The 19,955-nt window shown below is 40.8% G+C and overlaps 1 protein-coding gene across 1 annotated transcript in view; it reads left to right on the top strand.

Annotated features, from left to right (window-relative positions):
- Positions 1-12,642, top strand: part of DCBLD1 (discoidin, CUB and LCCL domain containing 1) — a 31,637-nt gene extending 18,995 nt beyond the window's left edge. Inside the window, exons 8-15 of the mRNA XM_019613550.1 lie at positions 413-628; positions 1,062-1,192; positions 2,843-2,990; positions 3,078-3,194; positions 4,676-4,766; positions 5,791-5,840; positions 7,648-7,767; positions 10,356-12,642. Of these exons, the coding sequence (XP_019469095.1) occupies positions 413-628; positions 1,062-1,192; positions 2,843-2,990; positions 3,078-3,194; positions 4,676-4,766; positions 5,791-5,840; positions 7,648-7,767; positions 10,356-10,873 (1,391 nt within the window). The 3' untranslated portion in view covers positions 10,874-12,642. The remainder of the gene's footprint in view (positions 1-412; positions 629-1,061; positions 1,193-2,842; positions 2,991-3,077; positions 3,195-4,675; positions 4,767-5,790; positions 5,841-7,647; positions 7,768-10,355) is intronic.
- The last annotated feature ends 7,313 nt before the right edge of the window (positions 12,643-19,955 follow it).

The following is a 19,955-nucleotide window of genomic DNA, read 5'->3' as shown; positions in this document are numbered from 1 at the left end:
TGCCTTCATTTTAGAAGTGTTTCGTACAGCAAAATTAGTTAATGCCAAACTCTAAACATAAATATTATGATTCAGAAGGAGAAAAATGAAATATCAGAAGTCTTCACATAAACAAAACAATACTGGAGAGATTAAAAACCAAAATGGCAAGGAAAAAATAACAGATTCAGTAGTCAGAAAGTGTGTATGTAGGAGCCAACTGGTAAAGGAGAGGGACTGCAACATTCTGATACTGGATTATCCACTATAAATTGACTGGCAAACACTAATGGATAGCATCAGGTTAGCATCAAATTAGGCAATGTCTGACTTGGCTGTTGTGAATGGTCTTCATATGTTGTCTGCCTAATATGAAAATAGACTGTTAAAATGCAAAATAACTGCTTATTCCTGTCTGTGTTGGGACTCCTAGGCTGCAATAGATCTCTCAGTCTGGAAGAGGGATTCCTCTCCAAGAGCCAGATCACTGCATCTTCCTACTGGGAGGAGACCAACGAATTTGGACAGCTGTTCCAGTGGTCTCCTGACAAGGCTTGGCTTCAAGTCCTGGGACTGGCTTGGGCCTCTAACCACAGCAGTAGTCGTGAATGGTTGGAGATAGACTTGGGAGAGAAGAAGAGAATAACAGGTAGATCACTCTGATTATTAGCAACTGGGTTTTCCACTGGAGAAAGAAACTAAACATGGTTGAAAATTTAATAATGCACTAATTAAATCTTTGTTTCATTCAATGTAAGTAAATATTCTGTATTGAGAAATTTTGTTTTCATATATTTTCAGACTGTGGATATGGACCATAATATTAAAAAGCAATTACCATTTCTGGAGTCATTAACTTAGGCTCTGATTGAAGATCCTTGAAATTTACAGCTTAATGCTGATTTCTATTCTTGACCCAACCTTTAAACTCGGTGGCCACTGAATTCCATACATGGTTTGAAAAATAAATTAAGGCTTCAAACATAAAGGTCTTTGAATTGGTTGCGCTGTGTGTTTGCATTTGAAAATCTGCATTGAAAAGGAAACCTAACATGAAAATATATTCTGCATTTCATTCAAAGGGATCAAAACCACTGGTTCTGGACCCACTATGCAGAATTTTAATTTCTATGTAAAGACATTTATATTGAACTACAGAAATAACAACTCGAAATGGAGAACTTACAGAGGAATTCTAAGCAATGAAGAAAAGGTAAGAGAAAGTGGGAGTGGAAGCAAAGCACAGAGAAAAAAATCTTTGCGCTGCCTTGACACTTAAGGACAGACTTTCACTGACAAGAAAGATTAGGAGCTTCAGACTTGTCCAGACTTGGGTCGTCTTCACCAGCGTAATTTACAGCTGTGGTGTAGATAGCAAGCTTGTTGAAGCAAAGGAGATATCCAGGGCTTTCTGAAGTTGTGAGATATACATACAGAGGCTTGTGCATGTGCATATACTATTTGTATTAAAAAGGGTGATTAAAGCTGTACAAGAGGCTATTTGGAGAAGTATACTCAGCTAAATATCAGTGCTACTTATCTATGTTTGCAGATTGAGCTCCTCTTTGGACAGTGTTCTAGGGACTGCACCACTTCCAACATCACACTGGCGTGACTCTTCTGACAGCCCAAGTCTGTTAGAAATCAATGTACCTGCACTAAAACTAAATGCTCTTAAACAAACAAAAGAAATCCCACAACTGTCCACATAACAGCTGTCATAGACTCTGAATGAATTCAGCAACGATCTGATAAAAGCAGTGCAGTCTCCTCCTGCAGGCAAAGGGTGTGCTGCACAAGTGCATGTGCTAATATTCTTCTGGGAAAAACTCCTGTTTCCTTTGAAACAAAAATACAGAAGCCTTTCTGCTCCCACAGCGTTCTTAGTCAGATCATCTTCACTAATCCTTTATGAGGGAGCTTGGTAACGCTCTACCTGATGCTCAGTCTTGACTATGGTTTTAAAAACTTGTTAGACTTGCGGAAAGATTTCCTTCTAGCTATTATTTCCATTTCCTCAGCTTGTACAGAAAGGAATTTCACTGCACAGTGTTAATTGCTTTAAGATTTTTTAGGGGATGTTGGCCCAAGAAGTAAAAAATTAGTCTCATAACAGGTGAATTTTGTGAAGGCTAGCCACTTAAAATCTTTTGGTTTGCAGTTTTCCACAGATATTTGTTATTTACAAATAATCCTATGAAAATATTATTAGATATAATCTGTTTCAACCAAAAAACATGACAAAACTTGTCCTATCTGAACTCTGTATAGCCTGGTGTCTTATCTCAGATATGCTGAACTCACTTTCTTATCTGATTGGGCTCATACATTCTCCTAGGCCACACTGAAGCATCTCCAAGAACTAGTATTGCAAGGATTACTTGTTCTGTACACAGGTTGAACTGATCCGGGGAAAGAAGTACAGAACAAAGGACATACAGCTACAGGGTTAATGGTATTGATTTTTTAGTCTTGATACAGAAAGATGACGATTTTCTGAAATACTTGGGAATATTTCACTTTAAATAAATAGGTATTCCCTGATGCACAAGTAAGGGCTCTGCAGCACTATTAAATAAAAAATGTTGCGTTATACCAGCATACATTAACTAGAAATCACAGAGAATGGAAACAGAACAAAAATCTTTCCTCTCTAAGCTAACAGTGAAAGGGGGTTGTCTACCAGAATTAAAAAGACTGATTCTTTTCAGAGCTCCCATTTTCAAAAATCTTGTGGCTATATCCCAGATGATTGATACATTAGCTTTAGGATAATAAAAATATTTGAAGTTGGAAGTCAAGAGCATTTTTGAGAAGCAGATTTTTGAAACACAGCAGATAACACACTTACATTTTGTTGCAGGTATTCCAAGGCAACTCCGACTCTGGTGACATAGTACGTAATAATTTCATTCCCCCAATCGTGGCCCGTTATGTGCGAATTATTCCTCAGTCTTGGAACCAACGGATAGCATTGAAGCTTGAGCTGATTGGTTGTCGAATAATGCAAGGTATGGGGTAAACTGCTTCCAAGACACAGTGCTCCAAAGGAGTGCTGTGTTACCACAGAATAACTCATTCCCTGCTCTTTTTTGCAGTGAATAGTTCATTTACACATTCAATGTGGCAAAAAACAAGCCAGAGCACAGAAACCTCCCTTGGAAAAGAAGACAGAACTGTTACAGAGCCCATCCCATCAGAAGAAACCAATTTAGGTAACACTAATCACTGATTTTTTCTATGATACATCATGTCTTCACCTCAGCCTGGGTAAACTTTCTCACAAATCAAAACTTTTGTTTTCCCTTCAGACATTTTTAAAGGTTAACTACAGAAAGAGGAGGGAGGAGCTTATGTTCTTTTTGTCTTGAGGCACAGAAAGAAACTGAAAGCCTTAATTTTTCTTGATGTGTGCAATACCAGGCTTTCTCTTCCCTCACATATTGGTTATTTGCCATGCTTTGTAGGCTCAACGGACCGCCCCAAGCATCAGTAGCATTTTTGGAGGAGCTCTTGTCTTCCTCACCCTCTCCCTTTATTTTCTAACTTTTGTTATACGTGGAGCAGTGGTCTTACAAAAATGTTACCTGCTCTCTAAGCAGCCACAACTCCTCTCAGAGCAGATCCCCAGCACTAAGCAATATACTGTAGTGCACGATTGTGTAATGAAACGTTTTTTTTTTCATAATGCTTACGTTCATGGGGGTTCAGGCAACATTAATTCTCATACTTCTCCCTCAGTGCCTTAATTTGCAATCTTCATCCTTTAAGTAGAAGTAAATTCTTAGATGTTAAAAAAGTGAACAAATAAAATTTGTAGTATATACTGGCTGACTGGTGGATCCATAGCCAGGCAGGAATTATGGACCCACCATACCAAACACTGCTACCTGTTGGGTAGCTGATAGTTGTAGCCCTGTCTCTATGAACAAAGTATTTCTAAGAAGTGATCATTACTAAAAAAAATAAAAAATAAAAAATAAAAAAAAAAAATCTGAAACTGCATTGCTCTTGCCAAGAGCAAACTCTGTTCATGTGCAGTGGTATGGGTAAATTGTATCCATCTTCACTGAAAATGAAATATTTTGAAACTTTATCTGCTAAATTGTAAATATCCCATGGACATGTGCGCTACCTTACTCTCAAAGTGTCTGCAGGAATACTGAAATACATGCTCCTGACACAAAAGCCACCTCATGGCTAATTTCCAAATCCCTGTTCTAAATCATTTTTAACACAGGCAAAACGTTTTTCCCTATCTCAAGTCTTGGAAATCTTTGAATTATTTTGACTGAAATGTTTCAGCCAGATCAGCAGGAGCCAGATATTCAGCATGGAAAATTGCAGCTTCATTTAGCAGCTTTAAAAGTAACTGAAAACAGCATTGCTGTAAGTGGCTTTTTATAAAAAGTTATCTGGTATGTAATAAGAAAACTGCTCAGTGTAAGGATGCTTACAGATATTGTGCCAAGTGTCTGCCTAGAGACCGAGAGTTCAATGTATTTCTCAACACCGTTCCACTCGTGTACATGGCAGGCAGCTACGTATGGCTGAGGAGCAGTTCTGCTGCTCTAGAGTTTTACATTTACATGCTCCCCCACGAGGAGTGTTCCTGCAAGATTATCTGTAGGAATAGATATCCATCTTCAGAGTAATCTGCCTTTTTAACTTTTATCCATTTATTTTTTCCATGCAGGATTAAAGCTTACAGCTATAATTGTCCCAGTCCTCATAGTGCTGTGTCTGTTCCTGTTCTCTGGAATTTGTATCTGTGCAGCCCTACGAAAGTAAGATACTGTCTTTTGTCATGGGAGATATTTGTGGCGTCCTAGCTGGCACAATCAAATATGCGCTCTCTTTCCAGAGAAACCAGGAAACTGGAAATAGATTATCTTTTTTTAAGTCTTCCTTCCAAATAGAACTCATGCTGCTGTAAATTGTCTTTTTTAATCATCCCCTAGTTAGAGGAAAACAAGGATGAAGCAGGTTCAGAACTACACACACCAATTTACAGTCCAATGCAACCAGCTGCTCTGTTCAGCCTACACATACCCACAAATGTGAAAATGTAATGCAGTTGAAGATGGAACAGTTTGCACACCAAAGCTGAGCAAAAATTCAGGGAAGGAAACATTTGAGCTATCTGAAGCATTTTATTTCATTTTCCTCCTCTTGTTCTTTCTGCTTCCTCATCACGTAAGGCAATTAAAGGCGTGGGCCAAAGTCACAGCTGATCTATAAGAAGTGGTACATACACATACATTGTTAAGCAGATAAAACTAAGCCACTCTATTTCACAAGTCAGAACTGGAAGAAGCATTGCTAACATTGGGTCGAAGTAGGTGTCCATTCCTGTGAACTTGCCCTTGAATGTAGAACAGGAAAATGCATCTATCAACATCCAGGGATTTGGAAGCATAAACAAAGCTCTGGTGATCTTGTTTCATCATGAGCAGTACTTGACTCTAACCTGGATTTCCAGTAAAATCCATAAATGTTCAGAAGAACAGACCCAAAACATTACCTAGAGTGACATATAACAACATGCACACATCAAGTCCATGAAGGAATTCCTTCAGACAGAAGGAATTTGCACAGCGGCACTCAGAACATGCACACAGATGGGGAAACAACCAAGTGTGGAAATATGGGTTTGTGTGCCTTACAATCTGATAAATGCATCCTCCAGGAACTAAAAGAGAACAGTTGTTTTCAGCTGCTAAACACACAGACTCTCTGCTGAAATGAAGGAGTGAAGAAGATGAAATGCTATGAGAGCAGAAGTTTATAAACGCTTTCCTCTCCTCACAGGCAAGAAGCCAAAGGACTTTCTTATGGATTATCCAATGCTCAGAAATCAGGTTAGTGAAGAATGGTGGGCTTTGTCTTATCCTGTCCTGTCACCTTGGCCAATGGGAAGGATTTCATGCACTATGGTGAGATGCTTCTGAAAGAGCAGCCATGTTTCCTCATTCAAATTCGCTATTTCATACAAGGGAAATGGCAAATGATAGTCCCACTTGTGTCATCCCAGAACAGTGCCCAGAGAAACAAAGTAATTTGGTTTCTATGACAGAAAGGCAATTAGCAAAAGATCTATTACACAGAATTCATAAATGATCATGTAAGAGTGCTCCCAGATGCCTTTCTTTTCCTTCCCTCCTCCAAAACACCTATTTTGCAGAAAATTGCTACTTTCCCTTTTTTTCCCCCACAGCAGAGGGGATTGCCATTCTCCAAGACAGCAAGTGCTAACTATTTTTTTATGGCATCAGTGTTTCCATTTTGCTGCCCTCCCTAATTGAGACTGTATTAATGAAGCCTAACAAAACTGAATTGTACTTCACATTTAAAATCAGAATAGAGGATTGTTTTGAGGCCTCCGCTGCAGAAGATGCCTGCAAACCCTGGTGCAATAACATACCTTGTTGTGCTTAATTATGCTTTCTAGAGCAGCCTCCTCTCAGCCTGGAAGGTGGAGCTCAGCTGCTTTTTCCTGGCTTGCTAACTCTGCAGAGGAATATCCTTCTGAAACTCAGCTTTCCATTAAAAAGAAATCACTAAGTAATTCACATCTCTTGCAACAGCTCAGCTCCAAAATTTCATCCCTCAGCAGGTGCTGGCATCAGGGAAAGGAACTTTGTTACCCATTTCAGCTCACCCTCATTAGAAAACTAATTTGTACTTAACATCATATTTGCTAATATGATTTTTCAAGGTCACATCAAAATCCTTTCTCATTTGCTAATGAGGACAAATCCCATGAAATTGGAGATAGCCTCTTATCCACTCCGTTCATTTGTAGTGTATGCTTCACAAATTAAGCTTCTAAACACTGTGAACCCTCAATAAGTTTGCAAATGACACCAAGTTTGGAAGAAGTGTCGGCCTGCTTTAAAGTAGGAAGGCCCTACAGGGGGATCTGGACAGGCTGGATTGGTGGGTCAGGGCCACCAATTGCATAAGCTTCTACAAGACCCGGGGAGGTGGTGGAGTCACTGTCCCTGGAGGTGTTCAAGAAACGTGCAGATATGACATTTAGGGGCATGGTGGGGTTAGACTGTGTGATCTTAGTAGACTTTTCCATCCTTAATGACTCTGAATCTAACCAGGTTTGGGACTTAGCAAGCTGGGAGTTGAACCCACCTTTCAACAGACCACATGTTACAGGTGCCGGACAAGGAACACACACTGGATTTTCTCTCTTCTGTCTCACAGTGATGTTGTGAGAACAAATAAGTGCAGGTGCTGAGATACCAAGGACATGGAAGCTATACTCAGCTACTGAAAGAAAAATTTAAAAAAAGAAATTGCAAACATTATTATTGCTACATAGGTGCTGGCAAAATTTGTTGCTGACTTAAAGCTTATATTTTACCGATAGGCCTTAAGATATAACTTAAGTCATTTTTGCCAAGAAAGACAAAGAAGAAAACCCTCTCTTTGGCTTAGTTTCTACATGGAGAATCTCAGAGGCTCTTTATTTTTATGGGTTATATTGGTTTTTTGTTTTTTTGTTTTTTTTAAACAGCCTGTTTTAATCTTGCTTTGTAAGTAGTTAAGTGTATTGACAGCAATCAGTACACTAAAAGTTTAACATTCTGATAAGCCTTCTAATTTTAATTATTTAACTTTCTGACATCATCTATTCTTATTTCTTTATCGTAGGTTGTTGGAAACAGATCAAGCAGCCCTTCACCAGACATCAGTCAACTGAATTTACCATTAGCTATAATAATGAGAAGGAGACACCACAAAAACTAGATCTGGTCACAAGCGACATGGCAGGTAACAATTGCTCCCTCTCTGATGCACTCATTTTATTCTGTGCAGAAAGTAGTTAGCAGGAGGAAGGACAGGCCAGCAATATTAGAAGCTCCAACTCTCGTGAAAGCTCAGGCCCAAGGACAGATTTATCTGTGTTCATCCCAGACGTACTGGGGGAACAAAACACTAGATGAACTTTCATTTTTTATATGTTTGGGTTTTTTCTTTCCCTGGATTTATTTGGCAAGATTTTTCCTTGCTCTGAACTAGTTACAATTGAAGGTAAGCACGGAATGCACTCAGGCAAGGGATGCAGTGCAAGAATTCAGAACAGACTGCCCTGCCCAGGGAAGTGGTAGAGTCACTGTCCCTGGAGGTGTTTAAGGAAAGGGTAGATGTAGCAGTAGTTAAGGACATGGCTTAGTGGGCAATATTGGTGGTAGGTGGACAGTTGGACTAGATTTCTTAAAAATCTTTTCCAACCTTAATGATTCTGTGATTCTTCTATAATTCTATGAACGTACCTAAGGTATTGCTGACACATTTTTATATTTCTATTTTAATTCAAATGTCTCTGACACTGGAACAAAATATGATGTTCCTTGCTGCTGATCAAATAGAAAAATTGCTTGTTCAGTTTGTGGTTGGATTTTATACCAGCTGGAAGTCATGCTGAGATCTGTGTACAGTATTCCTGGTGCCTCAAACTGTCTTGGAGATGAGGTCTCCTGAAGAGACAAATGAGGGAAAAGAGAAAAAACACCTCAATGCATCTCTTTTGTGCTATCTTGGCTTTAGGTCACTGTCTGGAGAGAGCAAATCCCTGCATCAGTACTGCTTGTATTCCAAAGGGATGTTTTTTTAATTCATCCTCTTAGTGCATCTTATCCCTGCCTGGTTTTCTCTGTCTGGAAAGGCCAGACAGAGCAGCCATTTTATGAGATCAGTGATCAGCAACCTTCCAGAAAAATTGATTTGCCCTTCCCAGGCTTCAAACCTTAGAAATTCCTAAAGATTTATCCAATACATTTGTTAGAGAAATACACTTTAAAAGTCTGTCAGAGATGGTTTCAGTGCTTTACCGAAACTTAAAATATAAATATGCAGTTTTATTTCAGCCAGTATAGGTCCCTTACCACTGTGGTTACCCAGCTACCCTGGCTGTGTTGCAGGGGCCTCTGTTCTGTCCATCCTCTCCTCCTGCAGCGTATGAGAATTTATACCTCTCGTCCCGGCCCAAGAGCTCCCAAAGTTTGCATTTCACCTGCAGTCTCCTTAGAAATCAGAAACACGAAATGAAAACTGGGATTGCAGCCAAGAAATGTGCAGCAAATGACATTACATAATTAAATTGTGGTGGGCATGCAACTTGCATATAGGTTACCATACTACCTGAAATTCTTCCCCTTTGAATTCCTCGCTACTTGCTGGTTCTCACGGCAGCCCCCAGAGCAAGTGGAGAGACTTCTTTCTGAGCAAGTGAGATTCCTCCGTGTAGCAGCAGCAGTGCTGGTGAGAGCTGCATCACTTATGACATATCATAACACCTTCACCCTGCATGCTACATTTGGGAAGTAGCCAGGAACTGCCAGAAAGATTCACAGGACATATGGGATTGAATTCCAAGCTCATGTCAGATGAACTACAAAGCTAAAACAGAATCTGAGCTAACTTCTTCAAGCCTGTGCCAGAATACAGTATTTTATCAGTGTCATTTACTAGAGCTGTTCAGGTCATCATGTAAGCAATTTTCACAAGTACCAAAGTAAAAAAGTTAAAATGCCGACTTTCAGCATGGTAATTTTCTGAAATTTTTGAAAACCCCATTAGTTCAGATTGCTTTCTAATACAGCAACCTGGCATCCTCTCTGACTAGAACTGCAAATATCCACTTTGTGAGGCTGTGTCCCCTGGATCGTACCTCGTGCTCCTGCTGGGGTCATTTCTCCCTTCCCAATTCAGCTCCTGCCTCCTCCTCCATGGGGTGAACTGTTCTCCAGCAGCACTACTCCTGCTGCTCGCCTTATGGCTCGTCCCCCTCACGCACACGCTTCAGTTGGAAGCTGACTTCACACATCTCACACTTCCCTTGACTCTCTTGGCTGCCTTTCCGCCTAACTTTATCCTCCTGTCAGTCAGCCACTGAGATTCCTTTTAAATAGAGCCGGCACTTGGGCTCGTTAAGAATCCTTCAGGCATCTTAATTATTGCAAAAGTGGAACATTTGTTTTGAGAACTTTTTTCCTTTGTGGAACTTCATTTGAAGTCCCCTCTCGGGTTTATTGCTTATATTTTGTTGTCCTCCCTCTTTTTGTTTTCATAGGGTTTTGGGGTATTCTCCAGAAATGATGTTAATGTATTTGGGTATGTAGGTGGGTAAAGGCAGGAAGGGAGGGAGGAAAGATGTGACAGATTGAAGCTCCTCTGCAGAGCAGCTCTGCCGAGCTCTGCAGCACCTGGGCAATGAAGGAGGATATGGAATTGGAGATAGGGCAGTGGTTCCTGACATCCCTGATAATCACAGGTTTGCTATAATAAGCAAATCATTTTCCGCCACTTACTACATAAAATAATGTGGCTACATGTTGAGCAGTTGTACTTCCTTTTAGATTATCAGCAGCCTCTCATGATCGGAACTGGGACAGTAACACGGAAAGGATCTACTTTCAGACCCATGGACACAGAAGAAGAGGGAAGAAGAGGGAGTGCAGAGTTTGAAAACCACTACCACTGCCCACACAGAGCCAACCGGCATGAGTACGCTCTGCCCCTGACCAGCCAGGAGCCTGAATATGCCACCCCCATCATCGAGCGGCACGTCACCAGAGAAAATAACTTTCCCTCTGAAAATGGCTACAACATACCTGTAATCTCCTCACAGAAACATTCCCTTTCTGCCGGCAGTTTCTCTGGCTCATGCAAGACTGATACCAGAAACGGAGACTATCAGACACCCCAGAGCGTAATAAACTACGACAAACCTAAAGCCAATGGTATTCTGACCTCTGTGAGCTATAGTACGGACTACCAGAAACCTCAGGCAAACGCGCTAGGGAGTGAGGGTTACTCAACACCCAGAGACTGCCTGAACCCAATAAGCCAGACAGCAATGACAGCTCTCTTGTGATGCGCTAAGCAAGAGAGACGTGGTGCACAGGAATGTCGCTGCGCAGCTTCCAAAGTGAAAACAGAGTTTTAAAGGATTCTGCTGCAGAAGGCAGAAGGCAAACAAACCCTGTGTACATAATATTGCAGTCTTGCTGGGTTCTGACATCTGAAGAAAGCATATGCTGTTTATCACTGTTTATATCAAAAGAGATGTTATCAGTGAAGACTGTATATCTTATTTCTGTAACTGATCTCAGTGCTCCGTTTGCAACGTGTGCAATTTGTACATAGCTTTTATTTAAGGAGAGTTTCTTAAGTTTCCTTTTCACCTGTGGAATTGAAAGGACAAACAAAGCCCAACAAACCAGCTTCTGCAGAAATAGCTCTCTCTCTATTCCACCTCTGTTGTACTGCAGCTGTAAATTGTGTATCTTACAGCTGATGTGGTTCAGTTCCTTTCCTCTGAAAACTGAAGATCATCATTATAGTTCCTCTTGGGAGGGCAGAGGTAAAACTGCCTGAAGCGTGAAGTGCACAAGAGAAGGCAGCCGAGCATTTAAATACCACGTTCCATCTCACCTGCCCAGCTGCCTTTCAGCAGCAATCTGTAGATGCTTGAATTTGATCTAGTGTATGAGCTGAGCCTAACTTGCTATTCATATCAAGTACAGGTAGAAAAGATGCAACAAGCTTTGGATTCAAGCCATAGTGATCACCTTGCAGACACATCCGCAATAGAAACATGCCAATCTGCTTTTTCATTGTGTGTGGAACTGTAATGTGAATTTACAGCTAAGAATTGAATCCTGTTCAGGCCCTACCTGATTCTATTAATGCTAAACTGTAAGGAAATTTGTTCCTTGACACAAAGCAGCTCTTCATTGCTCCAGTGGGTATTTTTCTGTCTGACTAAATATTTCAAATGGAAATACTACACTAAATTTGTAAAACTGAAAGACAACATGGGTATGGTTCAGTGTTGCATTTAAGTGCAAGACAGTGGATTGGCACAGTTGTGCTCAAATAGTTTTTCTTTTGCAGCAGATGTTACTCAATTCTTGTTTTGGACAAACTTGAAAAAGCTTGGGGTTGGCTGCAATGCACAGCTGTTGGCTCCTCTTTCAGCAAAGGTGTCATTGAAGCCACACAGCTTCAGGTTGGGACTGCAACCATCCTTTGCTCTGCTACCTGCAGCACTTGGAGCCTTACCTTGAATTCGAATGTGTGTCTCAGAATATCAAAAAGTTATCTTCTTCCAAGAGAGAAGAATGGTGCTACATTTAAGGCACAAGGTTGGGAAATTAGCCTGGTAAAATGTGAGCTCTTGGAAAGTCAGTATTTCAAGGCCTTGTGTGTGTTTCCTTGTGTGTAAGCTGGGGATCATTTGCAAAGGACGCAGCAAAGATTTCTTGTTTGTTCACAAAGTGCTTTAAGAGTACAGAACAGCTGTAGTTATACTAGGTACAAATATTGCTAACTCGAGCCATATCTGACCATAAGAACAGCTTAGTGGGTTCTTCGTATTTGCTTGTTTTGTGGCCTCAGTGGTGCAGTTCTGTCATGCCGATGCACAGTGCATGCAACTTCCGTGCAAAGAAGAAAGAGTTGAGCTAACCTTGTAGTCCTCCCGCGTTTGCTGTCAATACAGTTTCTGTGAATTGTATAAAACACCTCAGGTTCTGAAGCGAAGCAGCAGCAGCCTGTTTGTTAGACCGAGCTGGGTGGTGTTGTTTACCTTCTGTTGTTTACATGTCTATGTAAATAAAGAACACTGGTATTTGTAAATCAGTCACACAGGCCTGGTACTTAACTTGGTGACTTTATCATCGCTGCACACCCACTCTTGTCACATATCCTGCAGAGTGAGAAGTAACTGTTCCTTATTCCGTGCAAAAGTGTCAGTTCCACGGCTGCAATTTACACTCTCTGTATGGCTGGCTAAAAAAAGCTTATCCCAGTGCCCCACTTAGCCTGGCTTCTGTGTCCGTAATCTCTAGAGAAGAAACGCCCACGAACAAACTTCTGCGCCCAGCTCTGCTGCTGGATGCACATAATTGAGGGGAGGATGAGGCTACCCCCCTGGTGAGACTGAATCCAATACTCCACCCACACAGCTAATTAGCTTGACTTGTCACTTTGCAAACAAGCGGAGCTCAGTAATCAGAGCTATTCCCCACAAAGATAATGCAGCACGGCAACAGCAGCAGGCAGCTGATGACATGGCTTGTGTTATAACAACCTTTTGGCATGCCTCAGCCACATGCTTTTTGCAACTGCAGTGTCAAACTGTTCTTCATTGCACATGCCCATTTTTTGCTGCCATTCAAACCCATCTCAGAACAGCTATTTTAGCTGAAAAAGATGCTGGGTTTCAATTTGCAACTTGCCTTCATCCTCCGCTTCTCAAAAAGAACCCAAAAAACTGTTAAAAGATGGCTTGGAATCAATCCCCAGATGTCTTCATTATTTCTGAGTTACAGTGGTGGCTCTGTCATCACACACACTGCCAGCCACTGCACAGTGCTTCATGGCCCGAATCCGAGTGAATGCTGAGGGCAGCTGACACAAACAGCTTGGGACTTCTTCCCCTCAGCCTGGGGAACAAGGAGTTCTTAGCGACCTAGCAGCAGATATGCAGAGGAACTTCTAGTCTCTATAATAGTGTCTCCATCCTGATGGTAGCAGATACTAAGCCCTGATGGAGGAAGGAAAAGGGACGACTGATCTTCCCCCAGGTGCGGATTCATCCTCATACTTCTCAGAATGCTTTCTCACAGGCTGCTCTAGCTCATTAGCTTCAGTCTAATTTCCGTAGTGAAAACCAGTTGCAGGTGTAACACAGTCAGACTCAGCGAACATGGTGTATTCAAAAATCTTCCTTCTACAACAAAGATTCAAACAGGCTCTACTTCAAAACACTAACACTCTTATGAGGGCTGCATTTGCACTGGATCTCCCTCCAGTATGTCGTGAGATTACGGCAGGACAGAGCCTAACATCTTTAGGAGACTGACCATCTGGTTAACAGAGACTTTCAATAGCGATTCAGTATCAAGCTTCTTCCCTGAGCTGGCACTCCTAGTAGTCTGGAACAGTATAAACGCAGCAAAGTTCACAGAAGGTTGAATATTAACTGGTCACAGCCCTAAGGGTCCACCTGTTCCAGCTGCAGTTGAAGGCAAGCCTCTGACAGTGCTGTGAATGGGGTCACACTCTGTAAACTATGCACCTCTAACCAAATGAATTGTAGAATATACAGTGCCTGCCATTAAAAAGGAAAAACCAAAACCCAACAAAATCCTTTCCACCCACCACCAAAAGGGTTTCCCAAACACCACAACAAAAACACAAATGTTCATCACTTTTCATCTCCTTAGACTGAAAAAGACAGCAAATTCCCCAAAAGAGAAGAGATTTAGGTTAGGAGGAAATTCTTTACTTAAAGGCAGTGAGGCACTGGCACAGCTGCCCAGAGAAACTGTGGGTGCCCCAAGGCCAGGTTGGAGGGGGCCCTGGGTGGCTGAGCTGGGGGCTGGCAGCCCTGCTAATAGTAGGGGGTGGGACTGGGTGGGCTTTAAGTTCTCTGCCAACCCAAACTGTTCTGAGATTCTACAATTAATACCCTTTGACCTTAAAACAGTAGCACTGCATTGCAGCAATGCCTTCAGAGCTGTGCATACAAAGTCACCACTAAGGTGGCTATTAAACAAAATGCAGTTATTTGTCTGTGCCTCAGCTTTTCCCAAAGCTAGGCATTTACTTTTATTTTTTCTTTTGCCAAAGCCAATCATTTTTCTCCAGGCAGTTCCAATTCAAGTAAGAAAAAGCAATTAGCTATGAACAGGAGTTTTGTGACCTCTATGAGACCACTGATTCATTTCTTAGAAGTCAGGCATTCTCTGAAAATAAACCTTGTAAAAATCTGTCAGTATTCTTTCATTCACTCTCTCCAAAACCAGGTTCAATTTGCTTAATGTGCATGTGTCCTAAGGGTTCCCTTTAGACGGCAATCAGTCTGGACTCTAGAAATGACAAGGTTATATTACTGCATTCATTTTTTCTTTATTATTTTCCATAATAGAAGTTCCATACAAGTCTCTTCTTTCCAATGTCAGTGATGATGTAAAGGTTGTACTGACCTCCAAACTCCCCCACAGTAGCAAAGCATGGGGTAAACAAGCAGAATTTATCTTTTCTTTTGAATCTCATCAGTGTTGTTGAACATGACATCTATACTGAAAATTACCCTGCCGTAGCTGTGTGGGGCTAACAAGACTAACAACATTATAAAGGAACAGCAGCAATGCCTATGAATCATTGAAGACTAAGTTTCAAAGAATGAGTTTATTTAAAGGTACCACTTCTGCATGATCACTTAGGGAGTCCAAATAGAAACCTCTCCAGATAAAGTATTTCTAAACTAGGTAAAGACAAGAAGGAAGACATCCTTAGTTGGGAAAAACTCATGTTATAAAAGATAAGGAGGACGCCTAATATCTGTTGTTCTATGTTATCTCATTGTATAGTCGGGACACAAGAATTTGGAGGCTTTTTCACTCTAACTTCACCATATTTATTTAAGCTTGGCCTCACGTTATGCAGCTCTAAGGCCTGATAAACTTTTGCCATCTACTGTATGCAGAGGTTATTCATATGTCTTAAGTGGAGTCAAGCATCGTTTATTTTGACACAATTACAGAGCAGGCATGAAACATCTGTGAGATTATCATCCCATTTACTTTTATACAGTCATAGGTATCAGAAGGAGAAATCCAGGAAGGAGACAATTTGATAAATGTATAGCACAACATCATTTTTCAGCATAGCAAAATATAGAAGCCAGTACATGTGACACTACTGTAACAAAGGCTCTTGCATCCTGATCACCATCCGGAACTGAGCTCAGAAATCCATAATTTTGGGTAGACACAAATTTTTAACAGACATGATTTAAAAAGCTGCCTTAAAGATCCACATTATATCCTCACCTGAAGGGGAACAATAACACTGAATATCCAACACTTCCTATCATGAATCTGAGCCAGTAAAAGGAGTGAGGAAACTTGCAAAATAACACAGTATTCAAAACTGCCATGTTCTATCAGTCAGATCAGGTAACAACAGACAATAACAGACTTCAAAAAATACACACACTGTTTACATGGTAGCAAAAAATTAATGCCAAAGTTTAGCCTTCAAAGAACACCCAAAATAAATTAACACAAACAATATAGAAACAAACAGCAGTGGCCGAAGACTGACATACTTCAAAGAGCTTATCAGAAGCCTCCCGAAGAACTACATGAGGACTGACAGAGAGCAGAGATGATGGTGATACTGAACATGAAGAAAGGGGAACACATACTGTAGAAAGATAGTAGGTTATGTTAGTTACTACTGAACTGTCAGTCTGAATGATTCGTTACCTTGAGCATGCAAGAGAAGCCATTGCCTTTACAAATGTATTTTACACATCTTAACTTCCATGGTCCAGGCAACTGTTTCATAGATGGACAAACTGAGAGAGACAGAAAAGTTGCCGTTTGACCAGAGTTGTTTCAACAAATCAAATCCATCTAAAAATGTAAAGGCCTTTGAGAAGTCACAAACCTGTGAAAAATTTCTGTCATGCAGGGAGAGAAGACATAGGTGATAAAGACTAAGACGTGTTAGCAGGCCTTACTTGAAGAGGCAGGTTTTCTTCACATCTATGGCTAAGCTTTTTATCCTTAAGTGACACCATCTGTTCTGACAGACAGTTTTATAAAATTTGAATAAGGTGACCTCGATAGAGGATTCTTGTGATGTGGAAGAATGAGAGTCATACGTGGAGTGAAAAGGTTGTGGACAGCTCATGTAATTTCTCTTCCATTGGGTACCTAAACGCATACAGCGCTGTCACAAAAGACAGAACCCATCCCTTTTGACACTCACAACACATAGCCACCCATGATTTCTGTAACAATGCTGCCATAACTTTTCTACTATCTTATAAATACTTGGCATATGGCATTCAGAAAAATGCCCTTTTAGAGTCTGTAGTTCACTTACACAGTTAACTTCTGACAGATTATAGCACAGTCACATCACTGTATGAGGATCAGCATCAAGGACACAAATGCAACAGAACATTCGGCTGATAAGGTCACTGATCACCTGGTTAATGACAACAGACACCATTTGGCGAACATCAGAAACAACAGCATGAGGAAAAAGAAGGTCAGTGTGTGAACTGATCTTCCTCTTTCCCTCTGACCAAAAGGCTTCAGAACAAAATGTTATGTTCATCAATTTTTTTTTTTATTTTATTTTTTTTTGCAACTCTTCATCATCATATCTCAACACAGTTGGACATGATAGGCAGCCTCAGTTCCAGCAAAAATGCCAGGAACATCACACGCCGGTTGTAGAGCACGATTGAAGGGCACTCGCAAAACATAAGCAGGGGAGTCTGCAAACCTACCCAGTAACTCATTTTGTGTTTTATCAGTGCTCTAGCCCATTCTTTCAGAAGCACTTAATCCCCCCATGGAGAGCAAAACTTGTACCATGAGCATGTAAGAGAACACTCATTTTTTAAAGTGACCAGCGGAGAAATAAAAGCATTCTTTGAGAAGTCATGATTCATGTGTGTGTGTGTGTTCATGTGTTCCTGTACGTATGCTGCACAGATACAGAGAACAATGTTTGGTATATGTTATTCCACCGGGAAAGCACTTGCTACAGGACACTAACTAGACTGAATGTTTGTTCTTTTAAGAGTAAACATGACTAGAAATAGCTTTAAAGAACAAACTTTTTCTATTTTTAAAGTTTTTTTTAAACACACACACACACACACACACACACACACACACACACACACACACACAAAGCCAACAACAACAAAAAGAATCTGCAAACAGCAAAGAATAGGACCTTTCCCAGGCCAGTTAATGCCGAAGATTTGAAAGAAGCTGCTGCCCCCTTTTGGCTCTAAATACAAGTGCAAATATTGTGCACTAAAAATATTAGGATTCTGATTACAAATCGGATTCACCAAGAAATAGAAAAGTTTTGGATTTGTAAATAGCATAAAGCTGAGGTAGCACAATTTAAACTTGACTACTTAATAAGGTCACTAGAGACGACTACTTTAACTTATTGGAACACTAAAGCTACTAAGATAAAGAACGTATGAAACCTAATGAGCAGCCTGATACATAACACATCTCACAAGCCATCTTAGTATTCCTTGCTTTAATAGGAAAAAGATCAGGATATATTTTTTTCTCAAGAACAATACAATTTAATAACAAAACAACTTCATCATATACAACATTATAGCTTAATGGTTCTTGAGTAATATTCCCTTCGGGATACTACTGTGGAAGAAGTGACTCCCATGTCCTCCCATGTCCCAGCTTGTTTGCTCCAGAGATCTCGCCCTTGTCAGCCAGCACGCAGACCTACCTGAATTCAGAAACTTCAGAAAGCAAGCAGCTCGTGACCACCAGGTAGACCAGGAAGAACCCAGAATGAAGCCTGGCAGAACCCAAAACCTTCAACTGCCCCTTAGCAAAGCAAAGGTTAACAGCAGACTCACCACAGGTTGGTCCCAAAGGGAGTGAATTGCGACATCCCACTTCTTGTTGGAAGGAAAAGCATCCAGGGCAAACACATCTCCAGAAGTGTAAACCCAGTACAGAGGACAAGGAACTGCTCTGGTCCAGCAGCCTGAACATTAATGCTTCCATTCCCCTAAATAAATTAACAATAAATACTTGGACAATAACAAACACCATTAGATAAAATTATCATCATGTCATTCTGTTCTACTCCATTTTACAGAAACATTACTCATTCAGGCATTAAGACAGTTAATAGGAAAATTGGGATTTCATCAACAGGACTGTAGTAAACAATTTCATGAAAAAAAAAAAATTATGTGAAAAATTTACTCAAGTGAATCAAGTTTTCCATTACAAATGGAGATTTTGTGAAAAATATTCCTTGGACTTATTCAGACACCTGGCCTCAAAGCCCAGTTCGTGACCAGCACACCACAGGCATGGGCATCAAAAGCAGACATCAAGCTACTCCCGCAGCAGAGTACACAAGTAAGGCAAGGCTACTCTTAAGCACGTGAAACAATAACAGCCCTGCCTCGGGGCGAGGGGAGGGGGGGAGGAAGATATTTTTCCTTCAAACTTTTCCACTTCTTAATACCTGAAGTCCACTCAAAACATGAATGATGTAGTTTAAAAAGAACTGGAAACAAAACCACTTTAGAGAAGACACATTCTGGACAACAGGTGAGTAGGCAAGTAATTTGCTCTTCAAGTCATTGGGCTGAGGTTCTGCACAACAAAACTGACTTCCTAGTTGAATCCAACATCAGGATGAGCTTCTCTTCTGCTACATAGCAATCTCTGGAGAAACTGTTCAGTGACTACAGGCCCAGGCAGCAGTCTCAGAAGTCATTCAGCCAGGCACTGAGACACAATGAAAGTTTGCACAGTCCTTCTTGATCCTAGCTGGCATAAAGAAAGCTATTTTACTCCTTTTACCATCTGTTTCAATCTTCATTCTCAGTTTTTCACAGAGAGTGGTGACGCACTGGAACAGTTGCCCAAGGAGGCTGTGGATGCCCCATCCCTGGAGGCATTCAAGGCCAGGCTGGATGTGGCTCTGGGCAGCCTGGTCTGGTGGTTGGGACCCTGTACATAACAGGGGGGTTGAAACTAGATGATCATTGTGGTCCTTTTCAACACAGGCCATTTTATGATTCTATGATTACCATTAATTCTCTTACTGCTTTATTACACCTCAGCCGCATGTAAGTTTTCTCTCCTTACTCTTTTTTTCCATCTACTTGTCACCTATGTATAAACCCTTCAAAAAATCACAGAGGTAAAAAATAAATAGTACAGTTCTAGCCCTTACCAATTGAAGGCTAGAAACATCTTTTCATCCAACATGACTCAGCCTTGTCTATTCAGAGTTCCTATGCATGCAACCATTGTACTCACATACACTCAAGAAATCTCTAAGCACTACCACTACTAAGCAATTACTTACCACAATTACTATACCATTACTTTTATCTGAGCTCTCTGTAT

This window comes from Meleagris gallopavo, chromosome 2 (assembly GCF_000146605.3).
Source record: "Meleagris gallopavo isolate NT-WF06-2002-E0010 breed Aviagen turkey brand Nicholas breeding stock chromosome 2, Turkey_5.1, whole genome shotgun sequence".
In the NCBI taxonomy this organism is placed as follows: Eukaryota; Metazoa; Chordata; class Aves; order Galliformes; family Phasianidae; genus Meleagris; species Meleagris gallopavo.
Note: the sequence above shows the minus strand (reverse complement) of the source record. Positions and strands in the feature narration are given on the sequence as shown.